General features: G+C 41.0%; 2 protein-coding genes across 2 annotated transcripts; one reads left to right on the forward strand and one right to left on the reverse strand.

Annotated features, from left to right (window-relative positions):
- Nucleotides 1-200: 200 nt before the first annotated feature.
- LOC114098597 (olfactory receptor 52K1-like) lies at nt 201-1154 on the reverse strand. The gene has a single exon (XM_027942835.2). The coding sequence runs from the start codon at nt 1152-1154 to the stop codon at nt 201-203; it is 954 nt and encodes a 317-aa protein (XP_027798636.2).
- Nucleotides 1155-12965: 11811 nt separating this feature from the next.
- Nucleotides 12966-13913, forward strand: LOC114098642 (olfactory receptor 52P1-like). Its single transcript, XM_027942883.2, has one exon. It carries the CDS (start codon nt 12966-12968, stop codon nt 13911-13913), a length of 948 nt encoding a protein of 315 aa, XP_027798684.2.
- The last annotated feature ends 7218 nt before the right edge of the window (nt 13914-21131 follow it).

Raw genomic sequence — 21131 nt, forward strand, 5'->3', positions numbered from 1 at the left:
CCGACAGCCAGCAGTTTGAGTCTGTAGGCTCCCAGAGAATACAGACCCCCAAGTCCTAAACAGATTGGTGACTCTGAATTTCAGGGCATTTTTTTCATTATGCCAGGAAAGAACCAAACAAATGTTCTGACGTTCTTCTACTTCCTGTCAAACTTTTCCCCAACTCCAATAGGCAACCACCCATACTCTTGAGCTGTCCCTCACCCTCCTTTTGCTTCCTTTCTCAGGAATAGTCCTAAGACTCGCTCACGGATCTGCTTGGTCTTGACACCATAGATGATGGGATTTATCATGGGTGGGAAGAGCAGATAGAAATTGGCAAGGAGTATGTGGACTTGAGGGGCAGCCCGGCGAGCTACTCGGTGCATGACTGAAGAGATGACCACAGGTGTGTAGAAGGACAGGATGGCACCTATGTGAGACACACATGTCCCAAATGCCTTGTAGCGGGCCTCCTGAGAAGCAAGCTGCAGAACTGCCCGGAGGATGAAGATGTAAGACAAGATAACAAACAGCAGGTCCAGCACCACAATAAACATGGCCACAGCAATGCCATAGATGTTGTTGAAGCGGGTGTCCCCACACGCCAGCCTTACCACGGCCATGTGCTCGCAGTAGCAGTGGGCAATCACCCGGCCCCGGCAGTAGTGGAAGCTTTGGAGCAGAAAGGGGAGTGGAGTCATTAGTGTCACAGCCCGGGTCACAGCAGCCATGCCAATCTTGGCAATCAGGGGCCTGGTCAGGATCGTGGTGTAGTGCAGTGGCTTGCAGATGGCCACATAGCGGTCAAAGGCCATGGCCAGCAGCATTGCTGATTCCATGATGGCAAAGGAGTGGAGAAAAAACATCTGGACCAGACAGGCATAGAAGTTGATCTCCTGATCCCTGAACCAGAATATGGCAAGCATTTTGGGCAATGTTGTAGAAGAAAGGACTAAGTCAATGGCTGCCAACATAGCCAGAAAGAGGTACATGGGTTCATGCAGGGCTGCATCAGCCCTGATAATGAAAATAAGGGTGCAGTTGCCAAACAGGGCCAGAGTATAAGCTGAGCAAAAGGGGATGGAGATCCACATGTGTAGATGCTCCAGGCCTGGGATTCCCATCAACAAGAAGACTGCTGGATGGGTTGAGGTGATATTGTAGGCTGACATGTCCACTGGGAATTCTTCCTCCTTACCTATTCCAGTCTTCTAGGGAGGATTCAATATTAGAAGAATCGCAGTGTTCAAGTTCAAACTCTGCTCATGTATGTAGGAGAATTAGCCCTTGTTCCCATTTCTGGACCTTAGAAGAAATTTGAAAATGATCATAACATATATCATGAAACACTTCTCATGATCCTTTCTCTCTTGATGCTTATAAAATTTGTTAGGATACTAAATACCAATGGGGCTAATATAAAAGCAGCCCCAAATGTGAAATGGAGTGCAAAAAAGAGCTTTCTAGGGTATACGTGGTCAAAGACGGCTTTAGAAAAGGGTGGATTCCTGAGGCTGGGGTTATGGCTCAGCAGTAGAGTGCTCGCCTCACACCTGCAAGGTCCTGGGTTCAATCCTCAGCACTACATATAGTTATTGTGTTCAGCTACAATTACAAAAATAAATATTTTTTTTTTAAAACTAGTCTCTTTAAAAAAAAAAAAAAAAGTGGATTCCTGTCTAAATCTAACCTAAAAATTGGACTTGCCTCCACAGAAAGTCTGGATTCTCCCACCAGTTTGTTACCTAGGTCAGTATAAAAGCCATCTTCCTATTAGAAACCTCACCTCCCAGGACAATGTGTACCTGTGTATTTTCTCCAGAACTTGGCTATAGGATGAATAGCATAGAAGCCCTATGATAACAGGGCTATGTGTTTTTATATTTATTTCCACTATGTCCATGACACCCATAGGGGCACTTGCTAAATAATTCTTGAATGAATGAAGGAGCATCCTCTTATTTATGCTGTTGCTCTTGTCCTAAGTGAATGTGTTTCTGCTAAGCCAGCAGGACCCCCCTCTTAAGCTGAATGGCCTTGTCTTCCCTATTCCCTGTATGGTCCTGGCCTCCATGGGCCCTCCGGTTTATTTGTCCTCACAGCTCAATCTTGATGCTTGCTAATTTGTCTAAAATGTATAGAAGTCCACCAACCTTTCATCTCCAACTAAGATACCTACTTTTATGTTCACAACATAACATTCACAATCCAACTACTTTTCCAGGTTCTTTCTGGCGAACAAGCCTGAACTAGCTTGAATGCTTTATCCAATTCTTATGTCATTGTCCTGTATTTTCCCTATCTCCATAGCCAAGGTGTGAGCAAACACCAAAAGTAAACCTGCTATTTCTTTGGACCCAAAAGTGCATTGAGGGTCCATAAATTAGATTACTCAATTAGTACCACTCTCTATTTTGTTTTTATTTTTGGAACCAGGGATTGAACCCAAGGGCGCTTAACCACTGAACCTCATTCCCAGCTTTTTTTTTTTTTTTTGAGACAGAGGCACCCTAAGCAACTTAGAGAAACCCTAAGTCACTGAGGCTGGCTTTGAATATGTGATCCTCCTCCCTCAGCCTCCCAAGCTGCTGAGATTACAGGTATATGCCACTGAATCCAACCTGCTCTCTTATGGGATGCACACTTATCCTGAGAAACTTTAGAATGATGGATTTGGAAAACTGAATAACCAAATCATGGAGAAAGTAAGCAGATCTGGAACTGCTGGTTGCCAAGATTGGTACAGTTCCAAATTTTTTGACTCCTACTCCACAATTCCCAGATTCTGGCTAATAGTTACTGAGATCTTTAAGAAGCAAGTCTGCCTGACCTTTCTATTCTACCTCCTTATTTCAGACTCCCCCCACCCCGGGACTGTCACAGCAGTTACAACTGAGGCAGGGCCAGAATGTGGGGTAGGAGGAACATGAGTAGCAATGACGAGAAAAGGGAAGTGACAAGCATGATCTGGGCTATTTAGGATTTGGTGGAGGTGGACCCTAACACACAGCACAACACAGCACAGACCGGAGGGACAGAAAAGGGTTTCTTCTAACTAACGGTAGGATGGGAGCACCTGAAACTTGTAGGAATATTTTTAAAAGGGTAGAAAGGAATGGAAAGCCAGGAGGTAAAGTAATACCTCAGATGGGGATAAGTTGTCTGTCTGGGCACGAGAGGCACAAAGAATTGGACTCTCCTGTTACTCCGTTCCCCAGCCCCTCGCCAAAACCCATTCCTCCTCAAGCATCAAATATTCTTCTCCACTTGGCTTCCGAGTTTTCCCTTTAGTGGTTCAGTCTAACTATCATTCTATCCTAGTTTTCTCTGAACCCCAGCTCACATGCCCTGGCCTCTTTTCACTTGACCTGTACTCCAGGTACCCTGTTCCAACCTCCCTGGGAGCCAGCTGATCCCAGCATAAGCCCCTCTCCCTGGTCCATGCCCTCATCCCATCTGCATCAAATGCCTTGCTCTCCCTTGTGTTCCTGGTCTTCCTCTACCACTGCAGTCCAACATGCTCTCACCCTTCAGCGTGAGGCTCAGTGCATTTTCTGCAGGCTGTAGGAAAAACTGGTACCTCTTAAGAGGAGGATGGAAAAGATGAATTGAAAAGGGAGGATCTGGCTATATCTTTAATCAGCTAATCTTTTCCCAAAAGATAAAAGGAAACAGCAGGCTCAGTCTCTAAGGAACGTTTTGAAAGGATCCTAAGATGGGCCTAGTCTCTTCTCTGGGGATGCCTCTGGAGACTTTCTGCCTAATCTTCAGTCTCTAGGGGTTCCTTCCTCTGGCCTCCCGGGACCCTCCTCCCTCATCTTGCTGTGGCATTCAATTGTGCCCCCTTGAGGCAGAATGCAGTCTGACTTCAGTAATCACCATGCCTCTCTCCACCCTTGGCTTTCTTCCCTGCCCTCTGAAAACTAGAGCTGCTTCAATGTACACACAGCTGCCTGCTGTGCATGGCTTCTGATTATGACTTAGGAGGTGTTCAGTTCCAACTACATCAAGGATATCTATGTCTGGAGTTTGGTACTTTTTTTTTTTCCCCTGGACCTTACCGTAAAATTAGTTTGGGAGATCTAGGTTTGACTCTCGGCTTGTGATCTTGACAAGCCACTTGGCATCTATCCCTTGATTATTTCCTTATTATGAGGACAATAATCCCAGTTCTTCCTATCTCACATGATTTGAAGGGGGATCCAATGGATAATTGTAGGAAAAAATTATCTGTACAATAAACTTTACCCTTTCATATGAAAGTATTAGTAAATTCTTAGGGCCTGCTATACTGTCATGGCTCTGAGGAGGAAAGTTGACTTTCATAGAAGACACCCCAACAGCTCTTACTGAGACTATATCCTACTCGCATCCCCTCTTCCTACAGCGAGATGCAGATCTTCCATTAGATGCTCTAATTCTTATCCCTCAGTCACCCTCTCACCTGTAGTCTCCAGAATAGGTGGAAAGTAAGAGTCCTGCAGAGGGCTTGCATTGTTAGTCTGAGCTAGGTCTTGTAGACATACACTACTTGTATAATTAGTTAACTATGTAAAGGCAGTGATCCTAACTTGAGGTTCACAAGGTGGTATTGGGAGCAATGTGGAAGATACCCTGGTTGGGTTAGGTAAAGATTGTGATAATTCTGTTTAATTGTTCTAGGAACCCTGATACCATTTCCACAGAAACTACACTCTTGCATTTCCACAGGATTGCAATACAGGATTGCAATTTTCCCCATCCATTTAGCACCTCAACTTAATGAGACCCTATATCTAAATAAAATACAAAATAGGGCTGGGGATGTGGCACTCAGGATGTGGTTGGGTGCCCCCGAGTTCAATTCCTGGTACCATAAGAAAATTATGTCAGATTCATTCCACTGTCTTTTCTCTATTTCCCCTCTCCCTTCCCTTCACCCCATTTGTCTAATATATTGGAATTATATTCTTACCCTCTCCTCCCTTATCATGGGTTAGTTCCCACATATCGGCAAAAAACATTTAACCTTTGTGTTGAGATTGGTTTATTTCACTTAGCATGATAGTCTCCAGATCCATCCATTTACTGGCAAATGTCATAAAATCATTCTTAATGGCTGAGTAATAATCCATTGTGTGTGTGTGTGTGTGTGTGTGTGTGTGTATATATATATATCACATTGTCTTTATCCATTCGTTTGTGGAAGGACACCTGGGTTGGCTTCATAGCTTAGCCATTGTCAGTTGAGCTGCTATAAACATTGGCTACATCACTGTAGTATGCTGATTTTTAAAACCTTTGGACATATACCAAGGTGTGGGAAAGCTGTCATCCCCAGACCCGCCTCCTTTTTGAGAGAGGTCTCTAAGTTACTGAGGCTAGCTTCAAATTTGCAATTGTCCTGCCTTAGCCTCCTGCATTGCTGGGATTACAGGCAAGCACCCACCACAGCTGGCCCCTTTGCCCACTTTTGAACTGGATTATTTGGGGGAAGTAAAGTTGTGGGAGTTATCTGTATTTTCTGAATAGTTATAGCTCATTAGATGTATAATTTGAACATATTTTCTCCCATTCTGTAAGGTGCATGTCTACTGTTCCAAAAACACCATTTTTTAAAAAAAACTTTGAAGCTCAATTTATCTATTTTGAGTTGGATCTAACAAATTATTGCCAAATTCAAATTTATGAAATTCTTCAAAGAATTTTGAAATTTTTTAGATCTTACATTCAGATTTGATACATTTGATGTGATTTTTACATATGGTAAAAATTCAACTTCCTACTTTCTTGTTAAACACAAATAACTAGTTCTTAAGCCCCAACTGTTCCAACCTAAAGGCAACACTCAGCAGTTCAGCACTCTAGTTCCTGAATACTCTCTGCAGGTTTTCTTTCTACCTCCTCAATGTCTGCTGCAGCCAACTAGTTCTTCTCTGCCCTGCCTTGGAGTTTTCTCTACTCATTCCTCAGGTGATTTCATCATCTTTCACAGCTTTAATTATTAACTCTTGCATATACACATTCAATTGATCTGAACTTCAAATTGGTAAATAGTCAGACCTCCATATTCATACATTCCACATTTAGATTCAACGAACCATAGACTGAAAATATTTTAAATATTTCTGTACTAAACATTACTCACTAATCAATATAGTATAACATATTTACATAGCATTTACATTGTATTAGTTATTATAAATACTCTAAAGATTACTTAAACTATACAAATCCTTCTATAAATTTTATATGCAAATACTATGCCATTTTATACAAGAATCTTGAACGTCTATAAATTCTTGGTATCACGGGGAGAAGGGGTCCTGGAGCCAATCCTAATATCTGTCCTTGAGTGCCCAATATACATTTCTGAGCTTATGACTAAAGCAGAACTGACTATTCTCTTCCTTCAGCTCTCTGAACTTTTCTGTTTCCTATCACACTAAAGCTTTTCCATTCCCACTATTCCTCAGGTTGGAGCTTTCTTTGAAGGCCCATCATGTTCTCATAACCCCAGCTTCAATCAGTTCAACAAATCCTATCTATTGTACTTTAAAAGTGTATCACAAGTGTAATTCTCTCTGCCTCCATTTCAGGCACTGGCTATTAATAACTTTGGAACAAGCTTTCCTCTTCTACCCCCACCTCCCAACATAGAACCCAAAGTCGATCTTTTAAAGTTTAAGTTACAGTATGACAAAACCCTGTCTTCCAAAAATCTCCCATAGCTTTCCAGCACAGTTCAAACAAAATCCAGCATTCACCATGGTTTAGACACCCTGTGTCCCTGGATCTTGGCTACTTCTCCAGATTCATCTATCACTTCCTCCTCACTGCACTGTAGCATCTGGCCTAAACTGCCTCTCAAGGGGATTACCTTTCAGAAGTGAAGGCCTGTCCAGCTGCAGCTCCTTCTGCCTGGAACATATTTTTAACACAGCTGCATGCCTCCTTCTCTCATGGCATCATGAGCCCCACTCAAATCTCACCTCCTCCAAAAAGCCAATCATGACTACCCCATTCTAAATTATCACTTCCTGACATTTTCTTATACTTTTTTCCCACAGTACCACTTCTTAACTTTTCCAACTAAAATTAAAATTGTATGCACTTATCATATGCAACATTTTTTGAAATATGTATTTGTGGAGTTACTAAATTAAGCTACCATACACAATACCTCACATACTTTTCTTTTGTATGGTGAGAATACTTAATGTCAGTGATTTTTTTTTTTTTTCAGGAATATCATACATTGTTGATCATCTAGTGACCATGCTGAAATAAGTACAAGTGCTCTCCTGAACTTATTCCTCATAACTGAAATATTGTATCTTAATCTCTCCAGCCCCCACCTCACTATCCCCTACTTACCACTCAGCCATCCTGGTTACCACCATTCTCTCTAATTTCAACTTTTTCAAATTCCACACATGAGATCCTATGGTATTTCTTTCTGTGCCTGGCTTATTTCACATGATGTAATCTCCAAGTTCATTCTTGGTGTGGCAAACAGGATTTCCCTTTTTAAGGCTGAATAGTATTCAGGTGTTCATACATAACATTTTCTTTACCTGTTCCTTTGTTGATGGACACGTAGGTTGAGTTCACATCTTGCCTGTTGTAAATAATTCTGCAGCAGTAGAATGCAGATATCTTTTTCACATACTGCTCTCCTTTAGATATATGCCCGGTGGTGGAATTGCTGGATCATATTGTAATTCTATTCTTAATTTTTTGAGGAACTTACTCTTGCATGCCATTAGCAGGAATGTAAATTAGTCCAGCCATTCATGGAAAGTATTTAAAAGATGTTAGATACTATCAGAGATGAATGCACTCTGATCTCTTGTCTTTTTACAACCCATTCTATAGAAACCCTTTCCTCCATCCTCTCCAATATTTTAATGTTTTGGATAACAGCCATTCTTTTTCAAAAGCTATCTGTTATGGATCTTTTTAAAATGAAAGTGTCTTCTAATGGCATAGAAGTTCCCTGAGAACAGGAATTTCATCTTTGCAGTACTGCATTCCCAATAACTAGAGGAATATTGACACACAATAGATGCTCTGATATTCTGTATCCTAAATGTTGTTTATTAATATCTGCCTAACAGTATCCCGTGCTAACACTGAGCATCCATGACTGTCTGGAAGACCCTGAGATGGGAAAGATTTGAGCCTTGATTCTGAGCACTTGGGGGCTGGCAGAAAGTTTGAGTCATCTCACTTATGTGCAGTGCCACACTGGAATCCATTGTTTTTCTGGGGGGAGAAAAAAACTAAATGGGAGAGAAATTCCAAGTTTCAAACTTCTTATTCTTGAAGTATCAGTCTTCTAAGGAGCTTTATCTCCAGGACAATACCAGATAAATATTAAGCCATCAGTGTATGTTGAATTACTGATTGTCATCAGGTTTTCTGTCTACCTAATCTACATTTGATTAAAACCCTAGTCACTTATTTAACAGCCTTCCCCCAGTACCTAACATCATTTAAATACTATCAGAGATGAATTTGCTCTGATCTCTTGCCTTCATATAACCCATATAGAAACATGAAAGATCATAAGGGAATTATTATAATAATCTATTGGATTTACCATAGCATAGACCAGACAACTTATAAATATTTTGTATATGTGTCTCATTGAATCTACACTGGCTTCAGTTTACAGATGAACTAGTATTCAAAAAAGTTAAGCAGCTTTCCCAAAAGAAGCACTGAGAAGTAACTATTTGGGATGAAGGCAGGGGAACAGGAAGGAGAAAAGGCTAAATTAGTAAGATATTATAAAAATATGGTCCTATGCCTAAAGCACATTATGATTACTTGTGTTCAGAGGCCTCTCCACCTACATGCTGTGAGGTCCAAAGCTCCTGTTGAATTTAATTGCCATTATAGCAGTTGCTATATTTAACAGAGTAGAAATATAACCCTGAAGAGACAACTAATAGATTAATGCTGTTATCACAGGAGTGGATTCCTGATTAAAAGGGACAGGTTCAGCCAGTTTTTTCCTTTCTCATTCTTGCTTGCCCTCCTATCATATAATATAGCAAGGGGATCCTCACCAAATGGGCCCCTTGGTCTAGACTTCCCAGCCTTAGTAAGTATGAACCAAATATACTTCTATTGATTAACTTATCCAGTTTGTGGTCATCAGTTAAAATAGCAGAAAAGACTATGACCCTATCCACACTGAACACTCAGGTTAAGACTCTTCTGTCGCCCCATTCTTCCCATCAAGACCCAAACTTCCTAGCTTCAACTTGCTCCCTGTTTCCAGCATCCCAGAGGTCCTTTTCATGTCCTTGTCCCCAGGGAACTCTATTTTCAGCTAGGGCCCTAATGACAGGATAAATACTCCAGCTCTTTTGCTCCTAACACCCTAAGCCCTGCTGGACCTGCAACTTCACTACCACTCCCTGCCCAGACATGGTGAGTCTGTCTGTGAATTCAATGCTGCAATAAGCATGCTATGAGCAAACTGAAGACCTGATGGCCACTAAGACCATTTCTTTGAGGTCCTCTGCACTTGCAAAAGGACTATAAATTTTGACCTGTACCATGCAGTATTAGTGGGTCTTGAGATAACTTTCTCCCAGAATACGCACAGTAGTCTGTGAATCGGCCTCTTTAGGTCACAGACAAGGAAGCAGACAATCTAGATGACATGACTGAGATCGCATACCTGGTGGGATGCAGAGCCAGAGTTTGAATTGGGCCATCTTTGGTCTTTCACTTAGGAATTCTTAGCAGGTAGCTTTCAGATGCTCTAGTGCCCACCAGGGATAAAGTGGTGCCCCTGAGCATTTGACCCATGATAGTTGTTTGTTTTTGTTTTTTTCCTTTCTTGTGAGAGTTTTGTGCCTGATACTTGATCTGCTATTCTTGTATGTTTTAGGTAAGGCCTTTCTTATCAAATGTTAAAATAATTCAAACAAAGCAGAGAGATAAGGGGCATTAAGTAGTTATTCTAGGAGAGTGATCTGGAGCAGGAGGCTGGGGTGTCTCTCTTGATCTCAAGAGGCAAATAAACCAGAAGAAAATAACACTGTAGTATAAGCAGAATGCTCACAAATAGAGGAGAAAGCTGCAAGTCTCTAGCACCACCTTCACTATGAAGAGAATTCTGCAGCCAGGCCACTCAGCCCCAGCTTAGAGATCACTAAATCATGCAGAAGCAGAAAGGCCTCCTCTGAATGCTAGTGATGGTGACTCACCTCCTGCCTTGCCCATTTTCCAGTGCCTGACTATCTTCCCATCCTGAATGTGTTTCATGAGGTTTAACTCAAGATTATAGACAGGAAGTAAGGAGCCCAAAGCCTATACCTCAACTTTGACCTATTTCCTGGAATCTAGGCATATTGTGCTCAACACACATTCTTCCAATTTCACTTGTCCATCTGTGCAAGTGGGGCTGAGAGAAGATGGATCTTGCAATCGCTGCCATGTGGTTCCCAGATAAAGTGTAGAGTTGTTGAACCCCGATGCAAAGAAAAGACCACCAACTCCATTTTTAAATCAAATTAAAGCAAGCTTGGTTTGTGCACACAGAGAGCTGATCAGTGGTTGTCTCTCCTAACACGGGCTAGAGACAAGCCCCCCCCCCCACAGCTTTCCAGGAACAAAGATTTATAGCACAAAATTGCAAAGGGGGGTGTCTTGAAATTACAACTAACAGGATTTTGACAAGCATTATACAAAGGCAGATAGTAAGTTAATGATCTACATGGCATGATATTTCAAGGTAGGGAATAAATTCAGATCCCAACATCAGAATTTGAGGCACCGATGTGGTTTCAGAGAGGGTTGTAATCTGGTCAGGGGGACCCAGGTATGGGTGAGTTCAAGGCATGGGCAGGAATTCCAAACAAGTTTAGAAATTGCAGTAATTGATAGTAAAACAGAAATTAACTTTTCATGACTTTGTGATGAGATGGCTCCCAATCTTACGATGGAATTAGGCTGGGTTCATCAGAGTAACCATACTTTGAATAGCAGCTCAGGGGCTGAGTAAATCTGATATGGTTATTACTAGGCTGAGGTGGAAGAAGAGGGAGAGAAAGTAGAGCTACTCATTCAGACCCAGATTATTTAGCTCTCAGCTCTCTCCACAACAGAGAAAGGGTACTAAAGCATGGATGTTCCAAAAATGCCGTCTGTAAAAGTGTGTGTGAACCTATCGTCAAAGCACAACCTTGCTCATACATTATACACCGAAACATGCATAGACGCACATAAGCGCATGTTTAGCCAAACAAAGTATCATCACTTCATATGGAATAGTTTCACATTACTGGTTCACAAAGTCCCCCATGATTCCTCTCTGCTCTGACCCTTCCACCTTCACGGGGGGCTAAGATGCTCTCTGAGGATGCTTGGGCAGATGGAGGATTGAAAACCCAGGAAGGGAACTTTCCCACAAGGTAAAATGAGAAACATGGGGAAGAATAATGAAATGCAGAAGATTTTTTTTTTAAATATCGGTGACAACTACAACTGGTGCTAAAATAAAGAAGCATCTTGAAACACAACTCAAGTTAGAAGACCTTACCCTTTTCCTTTCTGCTGCTTTTCTAGGTCTCTGGGTAGAGTAACTAATACTGGGAATTGCAAGAAGTATCAGCCCATTTGTGTTCCTAACCTAAAACTATCTAAAGAGGTCTAATTTTTTTCAACTGTAACTAGAAACAAACAGAACAATCATAGACCATTATAAGCTCTTTTTCAAAAGGCACTCTTTATCTTTCCTGAATGTCTATTCTGGTTCTTGTTCTTTTCATCCTCTCTTCCTCTACTGTTCCCTTCCTGCCTTTTTTGCTTAACCCCCACCCTCAAGTTCGCAGTCATTAACTAGCTAGAATATAAGAATAATGAGAAGGCATCTGCAGGTCACCAAAGATCAGGAAAGAGTATATATAATAAAGAAAAATGAGGTAGAGATGTAAAAGCTCAATACTGTCATTTGACTTAACTTACTCTACATTTGATTATAGAAGATTATTGTATTTATAATAATGAATATTCACTCATTCTTTCATGTACCTTGAACTTGTATGAGACTACACTTTGTACATAATTACCTCTCAATGACCTTATCAGATCATATGTTGTGGTCAAATCAGCCAATATCTACCACCACAGATTCTGTATGATCTCAACTGATTCCACAAACACACAGGATGTCTGAAGCAAGCCCTGGATGCTAATACTAAACATGACCCAGGCAATCTTATGTCTCTTGAATCAGGCTACAAGAGATTTAGCTCCTCACCTGTGTTTGAATATTTCTGGTCAAAAACATAGGTTTTGAGGGTTGAGGTTGTGATTCAGTGGCAGAGTACTTGCCTGGCATTTATGGGGCACTGGGTTTGATCCTCAGCACCACATTAAAAAATAAACAAGGGTACTGTGGTGGTTTTTTGGGGGGTTTTGTTTGTTTGTTTTTAAAAAACACTAGGTTTTGAGCCTCAACTATGGGTTATTATAGGCTCCATGACTTGAAAATCCATCCAAGATCTTACTTTTTCTTTCAATCCTGGTCTTCCTATCTTGAAAAGTAACCACGTTCGAGTTCCCCATCCAATTTGATCTTTCATTTCTATATTGCCTCCATGTTGTAACACAGATGGATCAGAAGAAAACAATACCAGAGAATTGGCAAGATGGGGTTCATGAGCAGAGAAAAGAATGCTGTAGGAATCTCTAGCCACACCCCTTTACCATGCCATACACTTGTTACCATGGAAAGGGGTCTGTCTACAGCCGTATGCTACCCAGCCTCATCCCACAGCCTAAACATCACTGAATGAGAAGTGCTACTTTGAACCTTGGTGATGGTAACTCACCTTCTTTGCTTCATTTCCCAACACCCTACAATCCTCTTGTATGTTTTTGAAGTTTAACTCAAATATTTCCTGCTGTAATTCAACTACCCTCTAAGGATGCATAATCTCTGATTTTTCAAGGGCTTAAAGAAAGACGGTGGCCTGGCAATGCAACACACAAACCACAGCCATCAGAACCCAGCCTCCTTTCTGCTTATGGGAATTCCTGGTCTGGAGGCATCCCACTTTTGGATTGCATTTCCCTTCTGTTCCATGTATGCCCTGGCAGTGCTTGGCAACACGGCGGTGCTGCTGGTGGTACGTTCGGATCCTGCACTGCACCAGCCCATGTACTTATTCTTATGCATGCTGTCTGCCATTGACCTGGTGCTCTGCTCCTCCACTGTGCCCAAGCTCCTTGCACTGTTCTGGGCAAATGCTGCAGAGATTGCTTTTGGGGCCTATGCTGCCCAGATGTTCTTTATCCATGGTTTCTCAGCTGTAGAATCTGGTGTCCTGCTAGCAATGGCCTTTGATCGCTACTTGGCCATCTGTCGGCCACTACACTATGGATCCTTGCTTCCCCCAGAGTCTGTAGGCAAGCTGGGGGCTGCTGCAGTGCTTCGTGGCTTGGGGCTCATGACCCCACTCACATGCTTACTAGCAAGGCTGAGCTACTGTAGCCGAGTGGTGGCCCACTCCTACTGTGAGCACATGGCTGTAGTAAAGCTGGCTTGTGGGGGCACACAGCCTAACAACATATACGGCATCACTGCTGCCACATTGGTGGTTGGCACAGACTCCATCTGCATTGCCATCTCCTATGCACTCATCCTCCGGGCTGTGTTAGGCCTTTCCTCCAAGGAGGCACGGGCTAAGACCTTTGGCACGTGTGGCTCCCACCTGGGTGTCATCCTTCTCTTCTATACACCAGGGCTCTTCTCATTCTATACACAGCGTTATGGCCAGCATGTGCCCAGACACATCCACATCCTCCTGGCTGACCTCTACCTTGTTGTGCCACCCATGCTCAACCCCATCATCTATGGGATAAAGACCAAGCAGATCCGGGATGCAGCCCTCCGAATGCTGAAGAAAAGCCCTGCTCAGTCATAAGGGCTTCAACCACACCCTGAGACCCTGTCCTTTTCTCCCCTTAGCCCTTGTGCAATGATTACTAGGCCCACCTCCCAGAATGATGGGGTAACCAAAACTCACACTCGAACTTCCCTATCAAAGTAGGAGAGCATTGACAAGTCAGGCAGTGGAAGAACCATCAGATGCCTCATTTATGATGTAGATATGTGTGAAAAGCTCAGAAAGCCTTTGTCAAAAGGAAAAGTATGGCTACCAAACTGATGGCCTCCCTGAAAATGTCATGCTGCTAGCTGACAATCTCTACTACCTCCCAAGGGACCCTCATAAAATGAGGAAGACATGGCTACTTAGCTGACATGAAGAAATAACCCTCATTCATGGGATGTTGTATGTATGGGGGAGGGAGATACATCCTTCTTAATTTTCTAATATTTAGTCCACTATGTGAATATACAGGTTATGTACTTTTGGACACCTGATTTGTTTCCAATCTTGAGTTAGTATGAATAAAGTTGCTATCAGTATTTCTAAACCTAGAATAATAATATTGAGCAACTTCTGAAGGGTTTATTATTCATGAATCTTTTTAAAAATCTTTTGTCCATTTTTAAAGTGGCTTTTGTTTATTGATTTGTATTTTTTTTCATGATATCCAGTTCTTTTAGCATTAAAGACTTTGTCAGATTGAATTGCATTAGCTACCTTGTCAAATTGGTCAACTCTTCGTGAATATATTTACAGACTTTTTTCTGTTAATCTATTTGTCCTTACGTTAACACTGCACTGTATTAATAATGATACAGTATACTAAGTCTCAAAGTAGTATAAATTCTCCCCATATTGTACTTCCACAATGATCCTAACTATTCTACATTCTTTGCATTCTCAACTTTTATATTAATGGACAAAATTTAAAATATGTTTGTAGAATCAGAACTATGATGTACATCTTTTATAGCTTAATATTGCATTATATGAATAAATAATTTTATCCATCAATTGAGAGGTATGTGTTTCCACCTTTGGCTATTATGCATACATCATAGCCACATTATTCATATGTCTTTATGTGGACACATATCTTCATTTCTAGTGGGTATACTCTTAGGAGTGGAATTTCTGGTTATATAGTAACTATTTAACTGAGGAACTAGTTTTTCTAGAGTAGCTACACCATTTTACATTCTCACCAAAAGTAGATGAGGGTTCAATTGAATCTACACTAGAATGCCTGCTATACCTTTTTTAAAAAAAGGTGTATGGAGGTATATTGGTATGCAAAAATTTGTCTGCAGTTTGAGTTTGGGTGTGCACATACATCTCTGGCCTTGTTTCTTTTAGGAAGAAAGTATTCAGACTTTCATCATTAAGCATGACAAGTAGACTTTTTTTTAATAGATGCCCTTTACCATATTGAATGCATTTTCACTGAAAGTTGAAAATTTTCATCTAGGGTGGTGGCACATTTGTTCAAACTACTTTTCATATAGGTAATATAATTTTTATTTTATGTTGATGCGATGTACTATATTGACTTATTTTTAAATGTTTAACTTAGACTCCTGGAATAAACACCATTTGGTCATGAAATATTGTCCTACTTATATATTGCTGAATTCAATTTGCTAAAACTTTGTTAAAATTAGTTATCTACATTCCTGATACTGTTCTTTCAATTTTCTTATCTCCTTATTAGGTTTTTATATCAGGATTTTGCTACATAAAATATATTAAAGTAATCTCTTACTGTATTTTCTGAATACATTTGTTTGTTAAATACATTTATAACATTTTGCTGCCCCCATCCAGCGTGGGCAGCTGAACTAAAATCACTTACGTGAATTTGGGGTGAAACAAAAATACCACACACACAAAAAAAAAAAATTTTTTTTAAAGAGAGTGAGAGAGAGAGTTTTTAATATTTTTTAGTTATCGGCGGACACAACATCTTTGTATGTGGTGCTGAAGAGCGAACCCGGGCCGCACGCATGCCAGGCGAGCGAGCTACCGCTTGAGCCAGATCCCCAGCCCCAAAATATCTTTTTATACAAGCGTTAGAGCACTTTCCCGGTCTCCTAGCCTCAGGATTCCCACAGCAGAGTAAGAGAAGGTCTTGAGAGGCTGACGAGAGAGAAAGCAAGCACATTTAGTGGGCTTTTATTTGGGGGAAATGCTGTTTCTTAAATCATTCTATCCAAAAAAGCAGAAGGGATAGGATTACAAAGGAACAGGTAAGTGTAACTCAACCCCAGCAAGTGATGCCTATAACTGGAGGCATGCCTTGTTTTTCTGGGATAATGCCCAAGTTAATGTGAACGCAGTAATTGCTCAGGACCCTGGGGCATCAATCAGGTCTTAAAGGTGTGTTCATCCAGGGTGGCACCCCACAGCATTTGCTTATTCCTTAAATATTTGTAAGAATTCCATAAGAAATGAGGATCTGAAGAGGGGTTAATTTCATATTTAATTTTTAATGACTATAGGTCTACTCATTTTCTATTCTCAATCCTTTTCACCTAAATTTCTTCCAAAATAGTAACAATTGTCAAAATAACAATATAGGTGTAAAATTGTTCGTAATATCCCCTTATGCTGTCAAGACCTGACAACTCTTGTTTCTGATATTGGTTATGTGTACTTTTTCTGTGTTCAGGGAGGGAGTTGTATCCATTTTTTTCAAAAAAGCAAATTGTGACTTTTGCTTCTAGACCAATGATCTATTTCCACAATGAAGGATGACATAGAGTGGATCTTTGAGCAGAAAACTTCTTGCAAGGTGCCTGCTTCATGATTCCCAGGCAAAGAGAAATTGTTCTTTTGGCACAGGATAAACAGTGCTTCTGTGCAAGCCTGGAGAGTTCAGAAAGCTGTCAACTAGTTTTGGGCTCATTCACCTGAATGTCTCACTTCCAGCTTTTAAAGTCCCATACTTTAACTATCAGGGAATTAGAAAGATGACTGAACAGATTCAACAGATCATCTATTTCAATTTCTTTCGGCTCAAAATCATATTCTGGGCCCAATTATTGGCATTCTGTCTTCTGGCTGAGGAAATGGTACTCTTTTGAAGCTACCATTTAAGACCTCTGCCTTTTGCATTGTAAGTTAGCTTACATAGGTGAATGGATGAGCCTATGCTCTTTATTTTGCAAAGTACCAAATGCCATCAAAATCGGCTCACTATGTAGTTCTTAAAGCTTCCATGTCTCCAAGCCAAACAAGCATTCTTGCCCCTTTTTCCACCTTTATCTCATCCCAACTGAGAAATCTTTAATGAGAAATCTTTAATGACTGTATATGTAACTGAATGACGGGTATTATCCTCTTTTTTACAGTTAGCAATCATATCCTGTTACTTCCAAACTAGTACTGAATTAAATGACAAGATCCTATCCTGAAAGTTTGCTTTCAAGGACCATTTCTTACACCATTCTCTTAGCTTAAGTTTGTATTATAGAGAAACTAAGGCAAAAACACAGATCCAAAGTTTATTGGAGAATATAATGCCCTTCTAGGAGTGAAGGAAAGAGTGAGGCTGGACAAGGGTGCACTACTGAGCTGCCACCAAATGAGCCATGAACTGATTGCTCCTCATGCTAGATATGTTCTAAAGGGCTCTGTGCAGCTTCTGCATTACAACACAAATCATGTGGAGGAAGATGGTTAAAGTCTGTGCCTATGGTGAACTAATGCTCTCATAGGTTACAAATGTGTAACTAAGCAGGTGCCATGATATTCCCTTCTTCAGAAACAATAGGGAAGCTTCAGGCTATAAACTGAATGTTTGAGTTTCCACACTATAAAAAAAAAATCCTACCTTGAAGTCCTAACCCTCAATATGACTATATTGGGGTATAGAGACTTAACAAAAGTAACTGACTGAAGTTAGAGAAGGCAAAGTTGTAGGGCTCTCATGATGAGATCGGTGTTCTCACCAGAAGAAACACCAAAGGCCTTGCTGGCTCATTCGCCACCATGTGAGGAAAGTGGGAAGGTGCCTTCTGCAAGCCAGGAAAAGAGAAAGCCCTCATTAGAACCCAACCATTTAGATCTTGGACTTCTATCCTCTAGAACCATGAGAGAATAAACCTATCAAGTTGCTGTGTCTGTGGCATTCTGTTATGGCAGCCCATGTGACTAATACAGATGCACAACAATGCTGGCACAGGCTTGAGGTGCAGTGGTGTTAGGGTAGGTGAGGGACAACGTGAGACACTGGCAGCAGTCACTACAGGAGAACAAAAGCCAGGGGCATCTTGAGCTCCACAACCTCAAGAGCAGCACAAGCAGCTCCCAGGGACTTCAGGCTGCCATCGAGGCGAGTGTTTGGATGCAGGTTAACAGAATAGGCTATAGAGAGGAAATAGCTGAAGAGTCTGAGAATGAAAGACCCCCATGGTGACAGGGTAAACAAGAGTGTAGCATCTTGGAGGAAAGTGAAATAAAGTCTTACAAGGTGAAATGAGTCATGTGAAAGGCTGCAGCCAGGACAGACAGGAGTGATAACACTTGGCTTTTGTGTAAGTTCCAATAAACTACATTGCCAATTCCATTTCAATGGAGTTATGGGTCCAAAAGCTTACTTGGTATGAATGCAAGAAATATCAAGGGAATAATTGATGGCAATGACCAGAGGAAGACAAAATTCCCAGATTTGAGTAATTCTTGAGTTTTGTAAAGTGAACATAAAAATGGAATACTAGCAAAAGGAAGAGCAAAGCTAAAAGACTAACAAGGACTCCTTCTGGGTTGCTGTATATGTCAAACCCTAACCCTTAAGAGCTGAAAATTATGCTGTTGCCTGAAAGCAAAAGAATGGGACTGATCTTCTTTGTTTCCTGTTACACTTGGCCTTTTAGATCTGTTAGAACTCATGCTTAGAAGGATGACTGCATAACCTAATAAGGTGAAGAAATCTAATCTCCCAATCCAAGCCATAATAAAAACATTTGGAGGTACAACTTTGCAAGTCTGAGTTTGTTACATTAATGGACACTCCTGACTAAAGCGGCGCCCTTTATCTAAAGACAAAATGGGTTTTACAAACCTACTCAGCCTCTGGGATATTAAGTATTCAATCAGATTGATAGCAATAGTGTTCATCTTCTCCAAATGATCACAAGGCTGATACTAATTAAAATCAAAGAGAGCCACCCTGAAGAAGATTTATAAATGCCTTCACAAAGAGCTATGCCAACATAGGACTTTCCATCCATGGTCATCTAGTACTCCTTTTCCTATGTAAACTCTGAAAAGTAGGAGCCTGCTGAGGAAGGCCTTTCAGGAAGAGTGTGGATAGCCATGTCAGAGCAAGCCCACCCACCTCTGCTGCATAGTAATTTGTTTTTGATTTTATTCCTCCCTCCACAAAGAGACAACAATAGTCCCAGCCTCCTATAGTATGTATTGATTAAATGGTGTTTTCATAAAATACTTTGAAACGTAATTTGAGCGCCAGTATACATTTTCTTTCTATTGTGAAATTATGTTTGGAGTTGGGATACTGGGGAATTTGACTCTTAGACCTCTTCTAGCTTCAAGAACGGATTTATTGGGGTCTCTACAGCTTTGATGAAGGATGACTAAATTAGGGCATCTTTTCTAGGTGTGAGGAGGGTTAGAAAACTAGGAGAGGTGACCACTTCAGATGTTTGAGGCCTGCCTGCAGATATCTCATTAATAAGTTATTAGGCTGGAGTTATAGCTTAGTGGTGGAGTACTTACTTAGCATGTGTGAGCACCACATATAAACAACTGAAGGTGCATTGACAACAAAAATATATTTTTTTAAAAAATTATACCAGGGGCTGGGGTGGTGGCTCAGTGGTAGAGCGCTTGCCTAGCATGGGTGAGGCACTGGGTTCAATCCTCGGCACCACATAAAAAATAAACAAATAAAATAAAAGGTATTGTGCCCATTAATTTTTTTTTTAAAAAAATTATACTAACATGTTACATTTTATTGTATTTCTTTGTATTCCAAACAGGAGGTTCATTTAATCTCTAATCCTCTCAACAACTTTATGGGCCAAGGGTTAACTTCATTTTAGAGATGGGAAAATTAAAGCTTGGAGATAAATGAAGAAATGGCTCATTAGAGTAGTTGAAAGTAGAATTGGAACCCGAAATAGGCTACATTTCAGATCCCTAAAAATCTGACATCTGCATTTCTTGTTCCTAAAAATGAAACGTGGTGGTGGTGGTGGTGGTGGTGGTGGTTTTGGGGGGTTTTATATAGCAGGGATTAAACCTAGAGGCACTTAACCGCTGAGCCACAGCCAAAGCCCTTATGTTTTGAGATGGGGCCCCACTAAGTTGCCGAGGCTAGCTTGAACTTGCAATCCTCTTGCCTCGGCCTCCTAAAGTGCTGAGATTACAAGCGTGCACCACCACACCTAGTGTGGCATTTCTTCATCCCAAGCAAAGAGTAAGACGATTCCCCCTGGAGGGCTGCCATACAATCTGCCATGCAGACTCAGGTGTGCATCCTTTTCACTCTCCCATGCTCCTTCCTGTGTCAAATATGCAATTGACCTATTTCTCCTACCTTTTTCAAATTATATTTTTACATGGGTACATGGGAGGAAGTAGAATTCAGAAAGACATTTCTCAGAAGACCATTTTTCTTCTTAATTCACAAAGCGTTTCAACATAATTTTGCACTCATCATAACTTCACATGATTGAGTGAATTCACAGTGATTTTTTTTTTTTTAATTAGGTCAATTCCTCCTCTAGGCTTCCTCTTTTTTACATAGAGGGCAAAAGCAGCCCTTTTCCTTATAAGGACCTATTAGGAAATCATTTTTCCTTTAGTCGGAGCCTATTAGGAAATCGCTTGTTCTAGCTTGCCCTCTTGTCTGTTTCTCCTCCTCTCTTGTCTGTTTCTCCTCCTCTCTTGTCTGTTTCTCCTCCTCTCTTGTCTTAGTTTACAGTCATTTCTCTGTATTTTGATAATCAATAAACTCCTGACTGTCCAGATGGCCATGGATATGGTCAAAATACTTCTTAATAGGACTATCATGGCTCCTACTAAATTTGAGTGGTCCCCCCCCCCAAAAGGAATATCCTTATTTCAATTCAAGAAAAATGTATGGGTACTTTAAGAGTGAATAGGTCAAGGAAAATGACAGTGATGGAGTAAGACACCCTTCAGTCTCCTGAAAAGCTTTTCCCAATTCTCCTTCCAAGCTAACAACATACTTGACCCCTTCCTAAGCTGCACCCTTAGAAATAG

The sequence above is a fragment of the Marmota flaviventris genome, chromosome 9 (genome assembly GCF_047511675.1).
Source record: "Marmota flaviventris isolate mMarFla1 chromosome 9, mMarFla1.hap1, whole genome shotgun sequence".
Lineage (NCBI taxonomy): Eukaryota > Metazoa > Chordata > Mammalia > Rodentia > Sciuridae > Marmota > Marmota flaviventris.

Bases quoted from the DNA above. Each gene is read 5' to 3' on its own strand.
- LOC114098642 (XM_027942883.2), top strand. From the start codon at position 12,966: ATGCAACACACAAACCACAGCCATCAGAACCCAGCCTCCTTTCTGCTT.
- LOC114098597 (XM_027942835.2), bottom strand. From the start codon at position 1,154: ATGTCAGCCTACAATATCACCTCAACCCATCCAGCAGTCTTCTTGTTG.